This window comes from Carassius auratus, unplaced genomic scaffold (genome assembly GCF_003368295.1).
Source record: "Carassius auratus strain Wakin unplaced genomic scaffold, ASM336829v1 scaf_tig00016277, whole genome shotgun sequence".
NCBI lineage: Eukaryota > Metazoa > Chordata > Actinopteri > Cypriniformes > Cyprinidae > Carassius > Carassius auratus.
The window spans coordinates 10,425-32,092 of NW_020524658.1; the positions used below are offsets into that span (position 1 = coordinate 10,425).

Sequence of the window (21,668 nt, forward strand, 5' to 3'; positions counted from 1 at the left end):
AAACATTTAAATGTAAGGAATTACTATTAGTAGTAGTAAACGTGCATGACGTAAAGTTACTCATGTTTTTTGCTTTGTTGTTATTCTGCAATGATCTAACTTCAGTAAATAACAAATAAAATTATCTTGTTTGAATACATAAATCTACATTAGTATTCATAATTCAATACAATGGAAATAAAAATGATCTGTTTTAAATGCATACATATAAGTATTCACTTAATTCCCCCCCAGGAAACAAGACTAAGTTATCTTATATCATTTTCTTATATAGAAATCTATCTTTATTTTATATTTATATAAGGGGGAGACCGAAAGAAACTCTGGGTTTATTGAAGAAAACCTGCTCCTGACTAGGTTAGGTTCATAGAGTAAGTTACTACAGTAACTGAGTATAGGTTAGCTCTCTTTCAGAAACGGGCTTGACTTACCCTGCTTTCTCGGGTTTGACAAACCTCCCATTCTGAAACAGAAAACCTAAAGTTTCCCTCATTTCAGGGTTAATATACTCAGAGTTTTCACTTAACCTCCTTTGTGAAATGGGCCCCAGATTCAGATCAGTACTAAATAAAAAAATAATTAATTATTATTAATAAGTAAAAAAATTGTTAGAATCTTCAAGGTGTATGTAAACTTTTGACCTTATGTACAGTATGTGTGTGTGTGTGTGTGTGTGTGTGTGTGTGTGTGTGTGTGTATGTATGTGTATGTATGGCAATAACATATTTGTCCACATTTAATTTTGATTTATTTTGTTTTATTGAAAAGGAGGGCGTCTTTAAGCTGTGGATTCAGACGATGGGCTCGCATTTACCTCAAGAATGGCATTGCAGAGGGCTCTATTAGAACTAGATTCATATGGGACTGAATGAGTGCACTCAATAATTCCAACATCATTTCAGACACCACTACAAATGACAGTCCCCTCAAACTTTACGGGGGATACAGTCATTAAATTATTTAGTCAATCAATTCATAAAACAAAAAAAATACATGTTCCTCAATATTAACTTAATTAAGGAACTGTTGTGTCTGCATCTGATGTTGTCCTTGAACAATAGCAATATGTCAGAAGTAGGATCTTTTGATGTGTGATGTTGTGTTTGAAACTGCTGTGTGTCCTTCTAAACAGTTGCCAATTGAGAATGACTTGGCCATTTAAGATTGTGGTGACCTGTAGAGGAATGTTTATGAACATCAAATCCTTCAGTGTTTCTATCGATTTTGTAGACTAATTTTAATATACGATATTAAATGCACAGTATGTAATATTGACAGCAAGCTTTTCAAATGGGTACTGCAGTCCAAATTCAAAATATTGGAGAGTTGTTTCTCCTGCCCCCTCCTCCTCAGAATCATTTGAGTCTGATACTTTATTGAGGACACACAACAAGAACAAGCATAACTGACATTGGAAGATGACAAGCCTTAATAGCCTTTATCCATGTTTCAATATGCCTCTGGTCATCAAGCTTTAGGCCATGTCCTTCTTCCATTTTTAAATAATTTGCTGGCATCTATATCCTGTCATTCACATGAGATCAAAGCAACAGAAAAACCAAACTATCCAACCATCAAATCAACTCACTATGAACAAAATCAAGTCTTTTTAATTTTTTTATTTTCTTGTTTAAGAAGCTGTTTCATTTGGACGTACATCACAATAGGGAAGGAAAGGCTATCACAACTTCCATCTCATACTTATTGACTTTGAGGATCTGATGTCATATGATTACACACACTGACCACAAACTTGTTTTCAACTAGCTTTAAAAAGAAGACGTGACTACTGACTACTGACTACTTAAACACAACTACACATGAACAAGGAACTAAATAATTTAATGCTTAATGTTTAAAGAGCAGAAATGTCTGAAGATATTTATAACAATGTCATTGGGACTGAGTTTGAGGGAAAGAACAAAGATAGAGTGGAGATGACCGTGGATATCTATGAGAGTGTAGATTGTGTGAGAGATTGTGACTTCAAGAAAGAAACGAACACAACCCAACCACTTCAGCACACAGGTAATCACATTAATTTATTTGATAAAAACACCAAGGTTTGCATGTTTAGTCTTTTAACATCTTGTCTGTAGTGTTCAGGATGTGAGATTGTGTGAAGAGCAGAAGCTCCAGTTTGTTTATTGCTGCTGTGTTCTTCTGATGCTATTATACTCAATTAGGATGGTCTGATCTGATCTGATATCTGAAATTATTTCTTTCAGCATCAGTTTCTTGTATCTTCCTGTCTGTTCAAATCATTAATAAATGAATAAATAAATAAATAAATAAATAAATAACAAAAACTACACAGAAATATATAGTGTGGTGTTAAAAATACCTTCCCCATTTACTGTACATGATCGAGGTCATCTAAAAAAAAAAAAAAAATGTCTCAGCCTGTTTATGCCAACATAAACACAGGAACACAGGAAATGGACAGACACATCAAGGGAAAAAAACTAAACTAAAAAACTAACAGCTCAACACACAGGTACAAACACACTTTCACTTTGCTGACGTTAAGAATCATTTGTCTGTCATCATCAGGAAGTGATTCAGTGAAAACCAGAATCTCCAGAGCAGCTGTAGTGTGTTTGGTGCTTCTGTGTGTTCTTCTGCTGACTGCAGTCATAGTGCTGTGTGTCCACATCCATACAAAGAACACAAACTACACAGAAAAGATACACCAGCTACTGACCAACAACACCAACCTCACAGAAGAAAGAGACCAGCTTATAATAAAGAACAGAAATGTGTTGAATCAACTTTCAATTCCTGGTAAATACTCATAATATTTTGTCTGGTTATGGTCTCAGTGACTTGTAGTGTACATTATATATATTTGGAGTAAACCATACATTATGTTAGAAGTTTGAAGTGGTTGTGTATAGATGTCTTCATGGGTCCACCTAGATCTGAAAACCTGAGGTCCGTCCCAAGCGGGTTTGGGTCTAAAACTTTTATGAGTGCTTTGTACACAGGTCAGGACTGATATTAGTAGCTCAGGGTTTTAAATGTGCTTTTACTGAATTAACCCGGGAGGACCCTAATTCTTTAAAAATATCTGGTTTGATAAACATTTTTGTCATATTGTCTACTGGGACACAACAACTACAATGAATTCATTTCACCCAGTTATTATACTGTACAAAGACAGAAAGTTTGACATCTTAAAACACTACACGTGTCTCTAGACACTAAACTTAAAATAACACACACTATATACAGCAGCAATATAACATGATTTTCTTTGTGATTATAAAGTATAAAAATAAACACTGCTTTATTACACTGATAAAATATTTACTCTGTCACACATTTGCTGTGTATTCACATGTCTCCTGGTGTTTAGAATAAATATAGAATAAAAAAGAGCTATCAGCCTACACAGACCTAAAAACGAATTACATTACATTATTATAACTATGTTTTGAAACACTCCGGTTACTTACAGTAACCTAGGTTCCCTGAGATAAGGGAACAAGCTTTTCATCAACATGCTATGGGGAAACTCTGAAACTGTAGCTGTATGAACCAATGGTGTTTCAACCCGCCAAAATGGGTGGAACTGAGTGCCATTTCATCAGAATCTTTTGACTGAAGTGACAGTAATAGACTTGCATGCAGCTTTATAGCACGGACGGGCCTACACAATTCTACTTCCCCTTTCTCAGGGAACTGAGTTTACGCAAGTAACCAGATAATTCCCTTTTGAACGGTCTCTACAATTGCATTAACACACAATGGTGAATGCATCCAATCCAGCCATGCTACAAGCAAGTGCAGAACGAAGATGCTCTCCGAGCCCAGTCACAGATTGTGCATACTGGGGACTCCTGTAAGAATGAACTAATAATGAGAGGTAAGACATTTAGGCTGAGGACCACATAACACGACCTTCCTCTTAAAAAGGGATAGGTAGATTAAGCAGACATATTCCTTGCAGTGCAGGGATATCCAAGTTATAATATCAGGTGAAAGTAGACTAGCCGTCAGCAACACAGATATCACCAATATAAATTCTGCTGGACCAAGCCCAGAATCCCAGACAAACAAAGCACTTAAATCTGAAGCTGTCAGCGATGTGGAATCATCAATGACAGCATTCTCCTCTGATCCGTCTAAAAAGATCACACATTGTAGAGAGTGAGGACGAAGGACCTGTACGGGTGTGAGATCACTAAAGCTGGTTGCTCAGCCCTGTGACTCCTCTGTTTCTTCTCCGAGCTAGCTGAGAGGGGAAGCTAGCTGAGAGGGGAGAAACGGGGGAGCGGGGCTGCCTTCATGAAGGCATTCTGTGAGCGGAGATGGGCGAGATTCATGATCTCAGTGATAGCATTCCGTTCTGTTGAGCGCAGTTTCTGCGTGGGCATCACCGCACCTATCTACATGAACTACACTCACAGCACGGCATTTGCACCAACCTCACTGGGATATTTGCTCTAATAGATGCTGGATAGCACAGGGGAATTCTTCTAGCAATCTTCCGCTGCCATAGCGTCTTCTCAGGGCAGCATGCTGAAGGCAGAGAATCTTGCTTCGGAGTCCAGTGAGGAGATGATACAGAGCCCAAGAAGTTATATGTACAAGAACAAAAAACAAAAAAACAATCCATGCCGTACTCACATTTTTTTAAATGATGTTCTCGTAACAAGATTTGGGAGGAGCGCATCAGATACTTAATCAACCTAGCGTAATCAACACAGGTGGACCACAATCTATCCTCACAATCTATCCTCTATGCTGATAAACCTCTATCCATTGACGGTTTATCAGCATCCCTCCTCCACCCCATCTCCTCACTTCAAGTTTCTTTATAATTAGACGGGGAAGGGGGGTACTCTAGGTTCAGGCCATTCCCGAGCTCGGAGCCCTTCCCCGGACAGCACGCCAAATACGCATACCATACCTCAGCTAATTATATGTAAGTGTGGACTCGTGAACTGTTCCCACGGTTTAACAAATTGTGCCTACAGATTTTGTAAACCACACTTTTCAAAAAAAAGTTTCGAGTGAAGGTAAAAATAAAAAGTACCATAGCATTCATGAATTACTTTATGACAAATATTTTACTGTCTTAAGTGCAACAATTTATTTAGCCTGTACATTTAAGTTATAATAATAAAAATAACTATTTTATTATTATTTCTATTATTATATATTATTATACATTTAGAATGAGCTTTAATTAAAAAAACACTGAAATATGAATTTGTGGGTACGGATTCGAAAACCGAAGGTACAGTTTACAAAATCTGAGCGCACGGATTAGAAATTAGTGGGTACAGTTTATTAATCCATGGGCATGATTTGTTAAACTGATGGAACAGTTTAAGAATTTGTGAGTATGGTTTATAAACTGAGGGGACAGAATGCAAATCTGTTGGCATGGATTTTTTTTTTTTTCTCCTATTCACCTTATTCCGCCCCGCCCACTTTTAATACTTCGCATTTCCGCATTTTGTCATCCGACTTCCGCTAAACCGATAACGGCACATCCGGTTACTAGTTTAGTAGTTGTAAGATTGTTTATAGCTAGCTATAACTGTGGCGAAATGACAAAGAACGTTATGTTATAAATTGGGAGCACGATGAAAACGTCTTATGACGATCAAATGGTCTCAAATGGTCCCATCCATCGACGCTGTTAACGTGGGTAATGTTAGACGATATGAAGAAGTGGCCAGAGTTAACCTATATATTTAACTGCCCTGTCAGGAGGAGTTGATGGAGCAGCAAGGAAAAATGATTTTAAAAAAAATGTACCGAGGCTTACCAGTATTTACATAGTGAGACAGTGGGTAAACCTGTATGTACTGTTACACAGCGAAGGTTTTTTCGTCTTTTTAAAATTGAACGTGCAACCAGCCAGTCGAGCCGTCTAAACCTCTCAGCACGGTGCTGGTTAGTTTTGTGTGTGTGTGAGTGTGATGTTAATATACACGAAGTTATAAATGTTTAAAAGTATAATAACGTGTTTGATGACCATCATCAGACTAAGTATTTTTTTCTAATAACTTAATTGTACAGTGGAGTAAGGTAAGTGAACGTTTATCAGTTACACATTAGAAAAGGAGGAGGCTGGAACTTGGAAGTGAAAAACGCCTTAAATCCAGGTATGCATAATTATTAGGCAGATTTAATTTACAGATTAAACAAGCCAAAAAAAGATGATATATCACTTATAAAAGATTAAATGCAAAATTAATAGTTAAGATTGGTTTGGTTTGGAATTGGTAAATTTTACCAAAAAATATGATCAGAAAATCAGCTTGCCTCTTAATTCTGCACAGTGTATATGCAAAAGGTAAGGTAAAGGTAAGATTTGGTAGGTGTACATTAAGTCTAATCAATGAATAATGTAGGTAAGTGTCAAGTGTAATAATAATGAATGATTCTGAAATAAGACAACTGTAAAATCTTTGAAATGTATTTTAGGTTTGCCATGTTCTGTACAGGGCTGAGGATCTGTAAGCTGCTCATCTGGGATCCATCACAGCAAGTTACATGTGCCATACAATCAGCGATTCTGAGCCAAGACTGTAGCTAGACTACAAACCTTTTATTTTAAGTGTATGCTTCCTCGTGTCAGATGAGTTTCAGGCAGGCGACCTGCTGCTTTCCACAAGATAGTTGCAGCTTTGTAAATAAACAGGAATGAGAATAATTAGGTTAAGGATAGGATATTAGGTAATTGGGATCGGATGTAGAGGGTGTGGGTGAAGACTAACTATATGAAATAAGTTGTTTTAAATCAGTTGTGTTAAACAAGAGACAGACTGTGATTTGTTTTTTAGAACATGGATAATTTAATATAAGTTGTATAAAATCATTTGTGATGTGTTGATCAGTGTTTGTTGTTTCCAGGAAGCAAGAGACACCTCCTACTGACCAACCTATAAAATTTCACCATTTAATTTCCATATGTAATAAAACAAGATGGAATTAACTTGCAAACTTGACATGACTTATTCCTTCAAATCAGAGATTAAAGATGAAAAAAAAAAGATCAAATTAAGATAAATAAAAACTATTTACAGCAGGTAATGTCAGGTGACACTGTAAAGGTTCATAAAAATATCTATTACAGCAGGCAACTTCTGGTGACTTTGTAAAGGTTCATAAAAAATAACTATCACAGCAGGTAACTTCTGGTGACTTTAAGCAAGATCAGGGGCATGTGGATCTGATCACTGTCACAGTTGTCCACTGCATCACTGGCGGTCATCGATACATCTGTGGAAATAATTCAACATTTTTACATTAGTACTTACAATATATCATGAGAATTAATATATTATGTGACCCGAACTTAGAAGTGTGTGTGTGTTTGTGTGTGTGTGAGAGAGAAAGAGAGAGATGCATTAGAGACAAAACAGTATACACACTGTTAACTGTAGTGTTCAAACGTAGGTCAGTATCTTAATGAGAAATGAAGCTAGCTGGCCTGCTATCACCTGCAATCTCTGTAGCAGGAATAATGTGAGCTATTGTAATGTACAATAATATCTTGTACTACCGTAAATATTAAATAAATAGGTGGACAATGGTAATCATGGAAAATTCGTGGTCTTTGTTAACTGCCTGTTACTGATCATAAATGTATTCATAGAACGGACTCCATAAATCTAACGTTAGGCGAGCAAACACATAGCTAGTTAAGGTTAGCTTACCCGAATCTGACAACCTTTTCATCCCCGGCGTGACCTCTTTAACGGGACATCGTAGTCGAGCCATTTCTCGGGGTAAGGGTGTTCGTCAGTCGCCTTCCCGTCCATGAAATGGTACAAACACACATAAGAGCGCTTGGGTGGGCGCTTCAAATTTAGCGCCGTCATCCATTTCCTCAGGTGCTTCTCTTCTTTAGGTGGTGGGTGTAAATTGTAAAGTGCACCACAACACTCCGACCGCGTCAAAATGTGTTCGCTACATCGTTGGTGCAATTGTTTTTTTTTTTTATACAATTGTTATGCAGCCCCTAACTGAGCATATATCATACTTATCTTCGTTCTGCGATCTGTTATCTAGCCAGCCACTAGCTTAGGTACGTTACATCCGGTCCCTCAGCCGGAAGTAAGATGACAAAACGAGCGCAATGGCGGCACCGTTGTTGCCATGGAAAATAAGGTGAATAGGAGCTTCTCGGGCTCTGTAAGATGATATTCATTGCTGAAGGAAAAACATTCTGAAAAATGGCGCTCAGACCCAAATATATAGCAGTCAGCTCCACCTCTGTCTTGAGTTAGTGTTAGAAATAATATATTAAATAAAAATTATGAAAATTATGCACGTCATGTTCAGCTAGATCTTTGAACTTGAGAAGACTTCTAGTTGAGTGTAAATGGGAATAGATTCAAGATTTAAAATTTGATTTGTCATATATATATATATATATATATATATATATATATATATATATATATATATATATATATATATATATATATATGTAACCAGCAGTGTAATGTAAATCAGGTCCACTCCATAGACCGCAATTATTTATGAAGTATATACTATATTACAAAAAATAAGTGCAAATAGTAAAATTTGTTGTTTTCAGATGGATGGATTTACTATCAATCCAGTTTTTACTACATGTCCAATGAGACAAGGAACTGGACTAAGAGCAGACAAGACTGTCAGAAGAGAGGAGCAGATCTGATCATCATAAACACCAGCGTGGAAAATGTGAGTGAGTGTTACTGTGTGTGTTTCTGGTGTTAAGTGAGAGATGGTCAGAGAAATGTATATAGTCAGTTTATGACATAAACATGCAATCTGTTTAGGATTTTGTAAAGAAGATTACTGATAAAAGAGAATTCTGGATTGGTCTGACTGACAGTGAAGTGGAGGACACATGGAAATGGGTTGATGGCAGCACACTGAAAGACAGGACCTCTGGGTGAGAAATCACTGAATTGAACTGATTACCTTCTATTATAAATGATTTTCACAGTCAGTATCATATCACACAGAAAGCAGCACTGAACATCTAATCTTGATCTGTATTTTCAGCTTCTGGGCGTCAGGAGAGCCAAATGGAAAAGAACAAGAGAACTGTGTTGTGACTTATTTAACAAAGGATCCTCAATTAAAAGGGTGGCTTGATGTTACATGTAATGCTGCTCATCAGTGGATCTGTGAGAAGAATATTTTACCTCTCATAAAGCAATAGGAACATCATATTCATTATTATTATTATTATTATTATTATTATTATTAATTATTATTATTATTATTATTATTATTATTATTAATTTATTAATTTTTGGTGATCTAATTGTAACAGTAAAAAACATTCATAATGATTATCATCTAAAGCAGGGCTGTCCATTCTGGCTCCTGAAGCATTACCTTTGAAGCAGAATGTAGATCTAGCACACTGTTATTTTAACATCATTAATATGCTATTTTTATAGCATATATGTTTTTTTTTTTTTTTTTTTTTTTTTTTTGTATTTGTTTTAATTTTATATTCCTGGTTCTTTTGCCTTTTTTAATTTTGGTTAAGATTTTATTAATTGTTGTTGTGTTCTTATTTTAGTAAACATAAATGAGAAATGTGGCTTTGGCAGTTACCTGAAAAAAAAAAAAAAAACACTTTTGGGTAACTTCGCTTTATTTTGACAGTCCACTGTAGACATTCTATTAACTGTAAATGACTTTGCAAGTTCATGTCAACTACCAATCATTAGAGTATCATCAGACTTAATATCAGCTAAAACTATTTTGATGGTCCCCTAAAAAACATTCTAGAACAGTGTTGTAGAACATACACGCACACACACCTGAAGTGAATAATGAAATCAATTCAACAACCATGACAATAAACTCATCATGGAAAAGTGCAAACTGAAACAGTGTCAGACTATGTTTTTTTTTGACAATAAGTAACTTTGCAAGTACATGTCAACTTTCCTACTAACCCTAACCTAACAAACTACTAATACTCTAATGAGAGTTAGTTAATTATGCAAATTAACGAGTTGGTTGACAGAGAGAGAGATCTATCATCTCCATTCACTCCAACAGACCTTTTTATTTTTTTTATTTTTTTTACAGCAATGTATTGACAAAGAATTGATAAAGTATTTTCCTGTTTGACAAGCATTATTGTATAAAGCACTATACACATAAAGATGATAAGGTGACAATAGTGGATCGTGGAGCCTCTCAATAGTCCCTGCAAATAAGTGTCAAATACTATCGGCAATGTAGAGATGATGCAGACAAGACAACTGAGATGAACTTTTAAAAGTTAAGACATTTATGGAGTTAAATTGTATATTATAAGCACAGCTAATCAAATAACATTGTGCATTCTTATTCTTATCCTTATCCTTATTCTCTTCATGCTGTTTCATTCAATGTTGTATAATTAATGATTTTAAACGTGATTTTTGCTTTTATGGGGAGTTAAATATTAGAAATGGTTTTATTGCAAAGAATACTGATGGACATAAGTTAGAATTAAAAAAAGTTTAAAACAAGCTAAATTAATCATACTAGGCTAAATGACCAAAAATTTTAATATAACACTGTATTATAGAAGTAATCACAGCAAACCTGTACTTTATACTGTATTGTATACTTAAGGCTCTCAGCTATTATAGAAGCAGCGATGCCACAGGATTAATATGCAATGGTAAATGGTTTACTGACCATGGTATTACTGTGCTCATCTGGCCTGCCAACTCTCCTGACCTGAACCCCATAGAGAATCTGTGGGATATTGTGAAGAGAAAGTTGAGAGACGCAAGAACCAACACTCTGTATGAGCTTAAGGCCTCTATCGAAGCATCCTGGGACTCCATCACACCTCAGCAGTGCCACAGGCTGATTGCCTCCATGCCACGTCACATTGAAGCAGTCATTTCTGCAAAAGGATTCCCGACCAAGTATTGAGTGCATAACTGAACATAATTATTTGAAGGTTGACTTTTTTTTGTATTAAAAACACTTTTCTTTTATTGGTCGGATGAAATATGCTAATTTTTGATATAAGAATTTGGGGTTTTCATGAGCTGTATGCCAAAATCATCAGTATTAAAACAATAAAGACCTGAAATGTTTCCGTTGGTGTGCAATGAATATAAAATATATGAAAGTTTAATTTTTATCATTACATTATGGAAAATAATGAACTTTTTCACAATATGCTAATTTTTTGAGAAGGACCTGTATAATTATTTAAAAGCCTCACTTGTAAGTGACTTACCATGAATAAGATGTCTGCTTCTTTGAAAGTTAAACTCCAGACTGCTTCACCTTTATTTACCGTACCTTTATCATGCTGTTTTGCATATTACTCTAATGTATTTCCTGTCATTAAAGATGATGTGTCACTCTACACTACATCGGATCTCTTAAATAGCACAACTAAGTAATGTCCAAGAGCAAAACTCACTGTGACCTGCCTTAGAGAGGATTGACATGATTAAATATACAGACTAATAGAGAAAATGAAGCTCCAATGCAGCTCCAGTGAGTTTGTTGTGCTCCTTTCATGCTATTTTAGGACTGTTTTATGGATAATTTCTAACCTGATTCCTCACTCATATATGTTCTCTCAATGTTCATCTATTAAAAGCTCATTTACCACGATGCACTGTACATCATAATCAGGAAGTTGGTCATGAACCAATGCCACAGTGTTTCAGAACAGCAGCAGTGTCTGATGAGACATGTCTGTCTCTCACTCGTGGTAAACTAACGGTAGGAGTGGAGTGGTTAAGGGTATTCTGCCCAAGCTGTCAATCAAATGTTCTTTTTGAAACAATCTTTTTTTCTTTCTTCAGTGGATTAACTTGCATTAATTTTATTGTTCACGTCAAGACTAGCAATGTACACAAACAAAACAAATGGCATACTTTTTTTTTTATTTCATGCAGAGTTTAAAAATCACAAATAGAAGTCATTTCAAAATGTTTTATTTTTAGCTTCCTTGAGAGTTGCATGTAATGTGACTTGTGGCTTCACAGAATGTAGTTAATTTTGGGCATAGGTCCCCAATCTAAAGTAAGAAAACATTTGTCTTTATCAGCCATCTTTGGGTAGTGATTTAATGATAATCAGAAGCTCTAGAGCCGCTGTAGTGTGTTTAGTGCTGATGTGTGTTCTTCTGCTGACTGCAGTCATAGTACAAATATGCACCCACACATACACACATGTACACACACATACAAGATAAAATAAATAATGAAAAATTAATATATATATATATATATATATATATATATATATATATATATATATATATATATATATATATATAATTTAAATCTTGTGTATGTAAACTTTTGACCTTATGTGTGTATGCTTACAGTATATGTGTGTGTGTGTGTGTTTATGTATGTGTATATATGGCAATAACATATTTGTCCATGTAATTTATTTTTATTTTTTATAAAAAAAAATTGTTAAAAAAGGAGGGAGTCTTTAAGCTGTAGATTCAGACGGAGGGCTCGCTTAGTGAATTAAGTTAATATTATGTACAATAAGCACTAGAAGTAGAGACGTACTAATTGGGGAAGTGTTTTAAATAAACATTAATTTTGCTCTTTTTTGGCAAAAAGTATCAAAAGGAAAGAAAAAAATGCAAAGTGGCACATCTTTTGGCTAGCTTTAGAGTGTACATGGGTTTTAAGTTTGCTAAAAACATTTTGGTGGATTATGGGACTGAATGAGTGCACTCAATAATTTCAACATAATTTCGGATGCCACTACAAATGGCAGTCCCCTCAAACTTTAGGGGGGACACAGTCATTCAATTATTTAGTCAATCAATTCATTTAAAAATACTCCTACACAAAGAATAAAACACCACTGCTGGGTGTTGTTCTGAGAAGTGAAACTCCTTATTCTGCTTTGGCTTTGAAAGTGACTAAATACATGTTCCTTAATATTAACTTAATTATGGAACTGTTGTGTCTGCATCTGATGTTGTCCTTGAACAATAGCAATATGTCACAAGTAGGATCTTTTGATGTGTGATGTTGTGTTTGAAACTGCTGTGTGTCCTTCTAAACATTTGCCAATTGTGAATGACTTGGTCATTTAAGATTGTGGTGACCTGTAGAGGAATGTTTATGAAAATCCAGTCATTTCTATCGAATTTGTAGACTAATTTAAATATAAGATATGAAAGGCACAGTATGTAATATTGACAGCAAGCTTTTGAAATGGGTACTGCAGTACAAATTCAAAATATTGGAGAGTTGCTTCTAATGCTCCCTCCTCCTCAGACTCGATTGAGTCTGATACTAGATTGAGGACACACAACCAGAACAAGCGCAACTGACAATGGAAGGTGACAAACCTTAGTGTGAAAAAAGTGACTTGACATACAGCCTATGGTGACCAATTCATGGTCTGCGTTTAACCCATACAAAGTGCACCCACACAGCAGTGAACACACACACACCGCGAACACACACCCAGAGGAGTGGTTAATAGCCTTTATCCACAATTTAATATGCCTCTGGTCATCAAGCTTTAGGCCATGTCCTTCTTCCATTAAAAACAAAAACAAAAGCATGCTATGAAGCACTGTCAAGAGCATGCCAAGGCAACAGGTGGTGATATAATCTAAACAGTAAAGTCATGTTGGCCAATCAGAAGCCTGAAAAAGTTTCCAGGCTTATCAGCGCATTGCTTCATTACAAGCCTCGTCACAAGTCTCCGGTTTCGCTGTCTACACGATAACACTGCAACCAGAGTTTTTGAAAATCTTAACTCTGGCAAAAGCTTTTGAAAATATATGGTTTCAGTGACCTGGTGCTGCGTTTGCTTGTGGACTAAGGGCCAAACCACATAGATACAGTGTTAATTTCGTTGACTAAATATTTTCATCATTATTTTCGTCACGAATATATTTTTGCTGACGAAAACGAAACGAAAACTAAAATAGAAGGCACTGATGGAGACTAAAACTATGACTAAATTGATTGACATTATCGTCAACGAATAAAGGACGAGACGAAAATAGACTGTGACGAAAATCAAATCAGCAGACGGGAGAGATGCGAGGAATGAGCAAAAGAACCGGCAAAACAGAACAGACTACATGAGAGAAGAGAACCAATCACCAGTGACGTTCTAATTTAACGGTCTACTACAGGAGAACAGCTGATTTGCCAGAGTCGCTACAACGTGAGAGGTTAGGTAAATAAATGTTATGTTTTTAGACTTATTTACATCATACAATATTAAAAACTCCTCTTCTGACAAAAGATTGTCATTTAACGCCAAAAGCAATCCTTCTCTTGCTTTTTTAAATTATATATTTTTTTGGATCTCAATAAATGAATTAATGCTGCGTTGCGCTGTTCTGTTTTACCGTTGCTTAGTGACTTTTACGTTCTTGGCTACAGCGGTGTGACGGCAAACTTCCGGTCGCTGTAGCCGTTCCATTCGCAGCTGTTGCTTAAAGTCCCTACTGTCTAAAAGAGCGACAAAATGTCCACAGCTCACTTCACGTTTGACGACGAACAAAACAAAACAAAGTGTAAAGCACGCAGAGCGCTCATTCGTGGCAAGAACACAACCAATTTGAAAAGACATTTACAGACGAGCCACTCGGACATTTTCTCAAATGTAATTTTACAACGATGTTCTTTTGTTTATTGAGCTAAGCAAAATTGGAATAGTGCAGTGCGTAGATGTTGTAGCATTAAATATTACGAACTGAAAAGTACTGTAAAATAGCCCCTTCTTCAAATTAGATGCGAGCACAATACTAATACGTAATATCATGATAAATACATTTGATTAATACTAATGTTTAGTATATTTTATAATGTTCTACTTGTTGACAATATCACAAATATTTCTATATTAATCATGTGAAACATGAATGTTCACATCCTATCATTATACATACAAATCTACATACAAATCTAGCAATATTGTAGTATTTAAAACATACAATATTGCTAGACAAATGAATACCTTATAAAATCTTGTTACTTTTTTTATCCACCTAGCTGCCAACTTATTAAATATTTACTTTAAATGTATGCACTTATTGTTCAGCTCAGCTGTAAACTTTAAGGTCCTGAACCTAACTTTATTTTTCTTTTATTGATGGTCAATTGGCAGCTAGTTATTGTTTACATTATCATGACAGTGTTTGTTGCTGCATAAAAGCTTTTGAATCGAAATAAAGACACAGTTGTGTTGAAATAAAGTTGAATTTGTGTTTTATATATTTTGGTTAAGTTTGTTTCCTATACCAGCTGTAAAAAATTGTCTAGTAAATCTGTTATTGATTTTAGTCTTATTTTAGTCGACTAAAATACCAAGCAATTTTAGCCGACTAAAATAAGACTAAAATTAAAACAAATCAGATGACTAAAACTTGACTAAAACTAAAAAGAATTATAGTCAAAAGACTAAGACTAAAACTAAATTAAAATTTCGTGTCAAAATTAACACTGCATAGATAAAGCTGCGGTTTGCAGAAAATACCTGAGTTCATGTAAACAGGGCCTTTTAGATGGATGCAGAGACTTTTTAGGTTGGGTACAATCAGCGATCTCTGACCCAATTTCATTTGCTGGCATCAATAACCTGTCATTCACATGAGATCAAAGCAACAGCAAACAATCCAACCAACCAATCAACTCACAATGAACCAAATCAAGTCCTTTCATACATTTTTTATTTTCTTGTTTCTTGTTTCATTTGGACATACATCCCAATAGGGAAGGAAAGGCTATCACAACTTCCATTTCATACTTATCGACTTTAAGAATTTGCTGTCACATGATTACACGCACTGACCACAAGCTTGTTTTCAACTAGCTTTAAAAAGAAGACGTGTCCTGACTACTGACTACTTAAACACAACTACACAGGAACAAGGAACTAAATCATTTAATGTTTGATGGTCAAAGAGCAGAAATGTCTGATGATATTTGTGACGATGTCATTGGGACTGAGTTTGAGAGAATGATCAAAGATAGAGAGGAGATGACAGTGGTTAAATATGAGAGTGTAGATTGTGTGAGAGATTGTGACTTCAGGAGACAGACAAAGACACTCGGACCACTTCAGCAGACAGGTAATCACATTAATTTATTTGATAAAAACACCACAATGCACATGTTCAGTCTTTTAACATCTTGTCTGTAGTGTTCAGGATGTGTGATTGTGTGAAGAGCAGAAGCTCCAGTTTGTTTATTGCTGCTGTTTTCTTCTAATGCTATTAAACTTAATTAGGATGGTCAAAAATGTGATGCGATGTGAATGTGAAACGATTTCTTAAAACATAACTGAAGCACAGCATCAGTTTCTTGTTTGCTCTTAATCAGTGAAGCAAACCTCAGATGAGGTCAGGTGCATTTGAGTATTTGTTTAAATCCTAAATAATAAAATAATAATAAAAACAGAAACTACACAGAAATATATAGTGGATGTTTGCCAAAAAAAAAAAAAACCTACATGACTGAGGTCATAGGAACAAAAATGTCTGAGCCTGTTTATGCTAACACAAACACAGGAACACAGGAAATGGACAGACACATCAAGAGAAAAAACGAAACTAAAAAACAAGACCTCAACACACAGGTACAAACACAAACACACTTTCACTGTGCTGACGTTAAGAATCATTTGTCTGTCATCATCAGGAAGTGATTCAGTGAAAACCAGAATCTCCAGAGCAGCTGTAGTGTGTTTGGTGCTTCTGTGTGTTCTTCTGCTGACTGCAGTCATAGTGCTGTGTGTCCACATCCATACAAAGAACACAAACTACACAGAAGAGAAAGACCAGCTACTAACTAAGATCACCAACCTCACAGAAGAAAGAGACCAGCTTAAAATAAAGAACAGAAATGTGTTGAATCAACTTTCAATTCCTGGTAAATACTCATAATATGTTGTCTGGTTATGGTCTCAGTGACTTGTAGTGTACGTTATATATATTTGGAGTAAACCATACATTATGTTAGAAGTTAGAAGTGGTTGTGTATAGATGTCTTCATGGGTCCACCTAGATCTGAAAACCTGAGGTCCGTCCCAAGCGGGTTTGGGTCTAAAACTTTTATGAGTGCTTTGTACACAGGTCAGGACTGATATTAGTAGCTCAGGGTTTTAAATGTGCTTTTACTGAATTAACCCGGGAGGACCCTAATTCTTTAAAAATATCTGGTTTGATTAACATTTTTGTCATATTGTCTACTTGGACACAACAACTACAATGAATTCATTTCACCCAGTTATTATACTGTACAAAGACAGAAAGTTTGACATCTTAAAACACTACACGTGTCTCTAGACACTAAACTTAAAATAATACACACTATATACAGCAGCAATATAACATGATTTTCTTTGTGATTATAAAGTATAAAAATAAACACTGCTTTATTACACTGATAAAATATTTGCTCTGTCACACATTTGCTGTGTATTCACACGTCTCCTGGTGTTTAGAATAAATATAGAATAAAAAAGAGCTATCAGCCTACACAGACCTAAACACGAATTACATTACATTATTATAACTATGTTTTGAAACGCTCCGGTTACTTACAGTAACCTAGGTTCCCTGAGATAAGGGAACAAGCTTTGCATCAACATTCTATGGGGAAACTCTGAAACTGTAGCTGTATGAACCAATGGTGTTTCAACCCGCCAAAATGGGTGGAACTGAGTGCCATTTCATCAGAATCTTTTGACTGAAGTGACAGTAATAGACTTGCATGCAGCTTTATAGCACGGACGGGCCTACACAATTCTACTTCCCCTTTCTCAGGGAACTGAGTTTACGTAAGTAACCAGATAATTCCCTTTTGAACGGTCTCTACAATTGCATTAACACACAATGGTGAATGCATCCAATCCAGTCATGCTACAAGCAAGTGCAGAACGAAGATGCTCTCCGAGCCCAGTCACAGATTGTGCATACTGGGGACTCCTGTAAGCATGAACTAATAATGAGAGGTAAGACATTTAGGCTGAGGACCACATAACACGACCTTCCTCTTAAAAGGGGATAGGTAGATTAAGCAGACATATTCCTTGCAGTGCAGGGATATCCAAGTTATAATATCAGGTGAAAGTAGACTAGCCGTCAGCAACACAGATATCACCAATAGAAATTCTGCTGGACCAAGCCCAGAATCCCAGACAAACAAAGCACTTAAATCTGAAGCTGTCAGCGATGTGGAATCATCAATGACAGCATTCTCCTCTGATCCGTCTAAAAAGATCACACATTGTAGAGAGTGAGAACGAAGGACCTGTACAGGTGTGAGATCACTAAAGCTGGTTGCTCAGCCCTGTGACTCCTCTGTTTCTTCTCCGAGCTAGCTGAGAGGGGAGAAACGGGGGAGCAGGGCTGCCTTCATGAAGGCATTCTGTGAGCGGAGATGGGCGAGATTCATGATCTCAGTGATAGCATTCCGTTCTGTTGAGCGCAGTTTCTGCGTGGGCATCACCGCACCTATCTACATGAACTACACTCACAGCACGGCATTTGCACCAACCTCACTGGGAGATTTGCTCTAATAGATGCCGGATAGCACAGGGGAAGTCTTCTAGCAATCTTCCGCTGCCAGAGCGTCTTCTCAGGGCAGCAAGCTGAAGGCAGAGAATCTTGCTTCGGAGTCCAGTGAGGAGATGATACAGAGCCCAAGAAGTTATATGTACAAGAACAAAAAACCAAAAAAAAAACAATCCATGCCGTACTCACATTTTTTTAAATGATGTTCTCATAACAAGATTTGGGAGGAGCGCATCAGATACTTAATCAACCTAGCCTAATCAACACAGGTGGACTACAATCTAGTAATCAATCCCACTGTAAATATCGCTGACTTACCTCTATCCATTGACGGTTTATCAGCATCCCTCCTCCACCCCATCTCCTCACTTCAAGTTTCTTTATAATTAGACGGGGAAGGGGGGGGGGTACTCTAGGTTCAGGCCATTCCCGAGCTCGGAGCCCTTCCCCGGACAGCACGCCAAATACGCATACCATACCTCAGCTAATTATATGTAAGCATGAATTCGTGAACTGTTCCCACGGTTTAACAAATTGTGCCACAGATTTTGTAAACCATACTTTCCGTTTTTGAATCCATAACCACAAATTCATAATCCATGTGCAAGCTTTTGTAGTCCATTCTCTCAGGTTTGTAAACTTGTGTATTTGTGGCCCCGCCTCCACTGGCAGATTCAACCACACCTCCTGTTTAGGTGTGGGATGCATTGTATTGTGTTTATTAAACATTATTTTTCAAGTGGCCTATACATTCAAATTATAATAATAAAAATAACAATTATTATTATTATTATTATTATTATTAATTTAGAATGAGCTTTAATTCAAACCACTGAAATATGAATTTGTGGGTATGGACTCAAAAACCGAAGGTACTGTTAACAAAATCTGAGCGCACGGATTGGAAATGAGTCAGCTCCACCTCTGTCTTGGGTTAGAAATATATATATATATATATATATATATATATATATATATATATATATAAATGCAAATCAGGTTCAGCTAGATCTTTGGACCCGAGAAGAATCCTAGTTGAGTGTAAATGGGAATAGATTCAAGATTCAAAATTTGATTTGTCATGTACAGAGTTGCACGTCCTGATTTTGCCAAGTCCGATGTGTTCCTAGGTCAACATATTTTGTTGACCCTGGAACAACATTTTACTCCAAAAATATATTCTTAACCATATCCCTACACCTAAACCTAACCTTAACCATGAGTAATCCCTAAAATCAGAGGAAATGATAGATGAATGACACTGATATACAAGCACCAAACACTGATTTTAAGCATAAACTTCACAAAATCTATAAACTGGTTCTTCAAATCTGATTGGTTAATCACAATGTTGTTCCAGGGTCAACAACGATGTTGTCCCAGGAACATGTCTCACTTGGTAAAATCAGGTTAGGCTACAGAGTTACATATAATATTCATAAATAATTGCACAGTCTATGGAGTGGACCTGATATATATATATATATATATATATATATATATATATATATATATATATATATATATATATATACACATACATAACCAGCAATGTAATTTAAATGAGGTCCACTCCATAGACTGTGCAATTATTTATGAAGTATATACTATATTACAAAAAATACATGAACAGAGATGAAGTGCAAAAAGTCAAATGTTGTTGTTTTCAGATGGATGGACTTACTATCAATCCAGTTTTTACTACATGTCCAATGAGACAAGGAACTGGACTGAGAGCAGACAAGACTGTCAGAAGAGAGGAGCAGATCTGATCATCATAAACACCAGAGAGGAACAAGTGAGTGAGTGTTACTGTGTGTGTTTCTGGTGTTCAGGTGTTAAGTGAGAGATGGTCAGGGGAAATGTATATAGTCAGTTTTTGATATAAACGTGCAATTGTTTCATCTGTTTAGGATTTTGTTAAGAAGATTACTGATAAAAGAGAATTCTGGATTGGTCTGACTGACAGTGAAGTGGAGGGCACATGGAAATGGGTTGATGGCAGCACAGTAACCTATGAGTGAGAAATCACTGAATTGAACTGATTACCTTCTATTATAAATGATTCTCACAGTCAGTATCAAATCATACAGAAAGCAGCACTGAACATCTAATGTTGATCTGTATTTTCAGCTTCTGGGAGCCAAAAGAGCCAAATGGAAAAGAACAAGAGAACTGTGTTGTGACTTATTTAAAAAAACATCCTCTATTAAAAGGGTGGCTTGATGTTCCATGTAATGGTGCTCGTCAGTGGATCTGTGAGAAAAATATATCACACCTCATACAGCAATAACAACATCATATACATTATTATTATTATTATTATTATTATTATTATTATTATTATTATTATTATTATTACATTTATTTTTTGATGATCTAATTTTAATAGTACAAAAAATTCATAATGATTATCATCTAAAGCAGGGCTGTCCATTCTGGCTCCTGAAGCATCGCCTTTGAAGCAGAATGTAGATCTAGCATACTTTTATTTTACCATCATTAATATGCTATTGTAGTTTGAATTATTACTTTGCATTTGTTTTAATTTTATATTCCTGTTTTCTTTTGCCTTTTTAAATTTTGGTTAAAGTTTTAGTAATTTTTGTTGTGTCCTTATTTTAGTATTTCAAGGTAAACTAAACGTAAATGAGAAATGTGGCTTCAGCAATTAAAATGTTAACTTTGGTAACACTTTATTTTGACAGTCCACTGTAGACATTCTATTAAGTATTGACAAACTATTTTCCTGTTTGACTCTATAAAGCTGCTTTGACAAGCATTATTGTATAAAGCACCAGGGGCGATTCTAAGATTTTCATTTTAGGGGGGCTCAGCCCCCAATAAGGGTATGATTAAAAAATATTATTTGACTATTAGGGTAGGGTTGTATACTACTAACCTTATTGCAATCCACTATTCCATTGTATTTCCTGTATTTCATATATGGGAGTAGGAGTACTGACTGAGCCATATACAACACTGTAAAAAAAACTAATACAGTTTTTTAGATGTGACCAGTCACTGGAAAATTTTGAATTGGGAATGTAGATTTATTTATTTTTTTTACAATAAAGACTTCCTGATTCAGTATTAGGACATTCATGTTTATCCTTTGATGATACCACTGCTTTTTCTTATGAAATGTACGTGG

General features: G+C 35.8%; 2 protein-coding genes and 1 long non-coding RNA gene across 3 annotated transcripts; 2 read left to right on the top strand and 1 right to left on the bottom strand.

Annotated features, from left to right (window-relative positions):
- Window positions 1–1,726: 1,726 nt before the first annotated feature.
- On the top strand, window positions 1,727–9,203 carry LOC113075024 (C-type lectin domain family 4 member C-like). The gene is made up of 5 exons (XM_026247738.1): window positions 1,727–2,028; window positions 2,554–2,784; window positions 8,567–8,694; window positions 8,793–8,908; window positions 9,022–9,203. The coding sequence occupies exons 1-5, from the start codon at window positions 1,869–1,871 to the stop codon at window positions 9,179–9,181; spliced, it is 795 nt and encodes a 264-aa protein (XP_026103523.1). The 5' UTR covers window positions 1,727–1,868; the 3' UTR covers window positions 9,182–9,203.
- Window positions 6,796–7,982, bottom strand: LOC113075026 (uncharacterized). Its single transcript, XR_003280875.1, has 2 exons — window positions 7,680–7,982; window positions 6,796–7,242 (listed from the first exon to the last, which is right to left on the bottom strand). It is a non-coding gene; the product is annotated as an uncharacterized LOC113075026 (long non-coding RNA).
- A 6,616-nt stretch (window positions 9,204–15,819) lies between the features above and the next one.
- On the top strand, window positions 15,820–20,807 carry LOC113075028 (CD209 antigen-like protein C). Its single transcript, XM_026247743.1, has 5 exons — window positions 15,820–16,069; window positions 16,638–16,868; window positions 20,185–20,312; window positions 20,428–20,534; window positions 20,648–20,807. The coding sequence occupies exons 1-5, from the start codon at window positions 15,886–15,888 to the stop codon at window positions 20,805–20,807; spliced, it is 810 nt and encodes a 269-aa protein (XP_026103528.1). The 5' UTR covers window positions 15,820–15,885.
- The last annotated feature ends 861 nt before the right edge of the window (window positions 20,808–21,668 follow it).

Excerpts from the sequence above, each read along its gene's own strand:
- LOC113075024 (XM_026247738.1), top strand. The coding sequence starts at position 1,869 with ATGTCTGAAGATATTTATAACAATGTCATTGGGACTGAGTTTGAGGGA. Across the intron at positions 8,695-8,792 it reads TAAACACCAGCGTGGAAAAT|GATTTTGTAAAGAAGATTAC; the intron begins GTGAGTGAGTGT and ends CAATCTGTTTAG. Across the intron at positions 8,909-9,021 it reads CTGAAAGACAGGACCTCTGG|CTTCTGGGCGTCAGGAGAGC; the intron begins GTGAGAAATCAC and ends CTGTATTTTCAG.
- LOC113075028 (XM_026247743.1), top strand. The coding sequence starts at position 15,886 with ATGTTTGATGGTCAAAGAGCAGAAATGTCTGATGATATTTGTGACGAT. Across the intron at positions 16,070-16,637 it reads CGGACCACTTCAGCAGACAG|GAAGTGATTCAGTGAAAACC; the intron begins GTAATCACATTA and ends TGTCATCATCAG. Across the intron at positions 20,535-20,647 it reads GGCAGCACAGTAACCTATGA|CTTCTGGGAGCCAAAAGAGC; the intron begins GTGAGAAATCAC and ends CTGTATTTTCAG.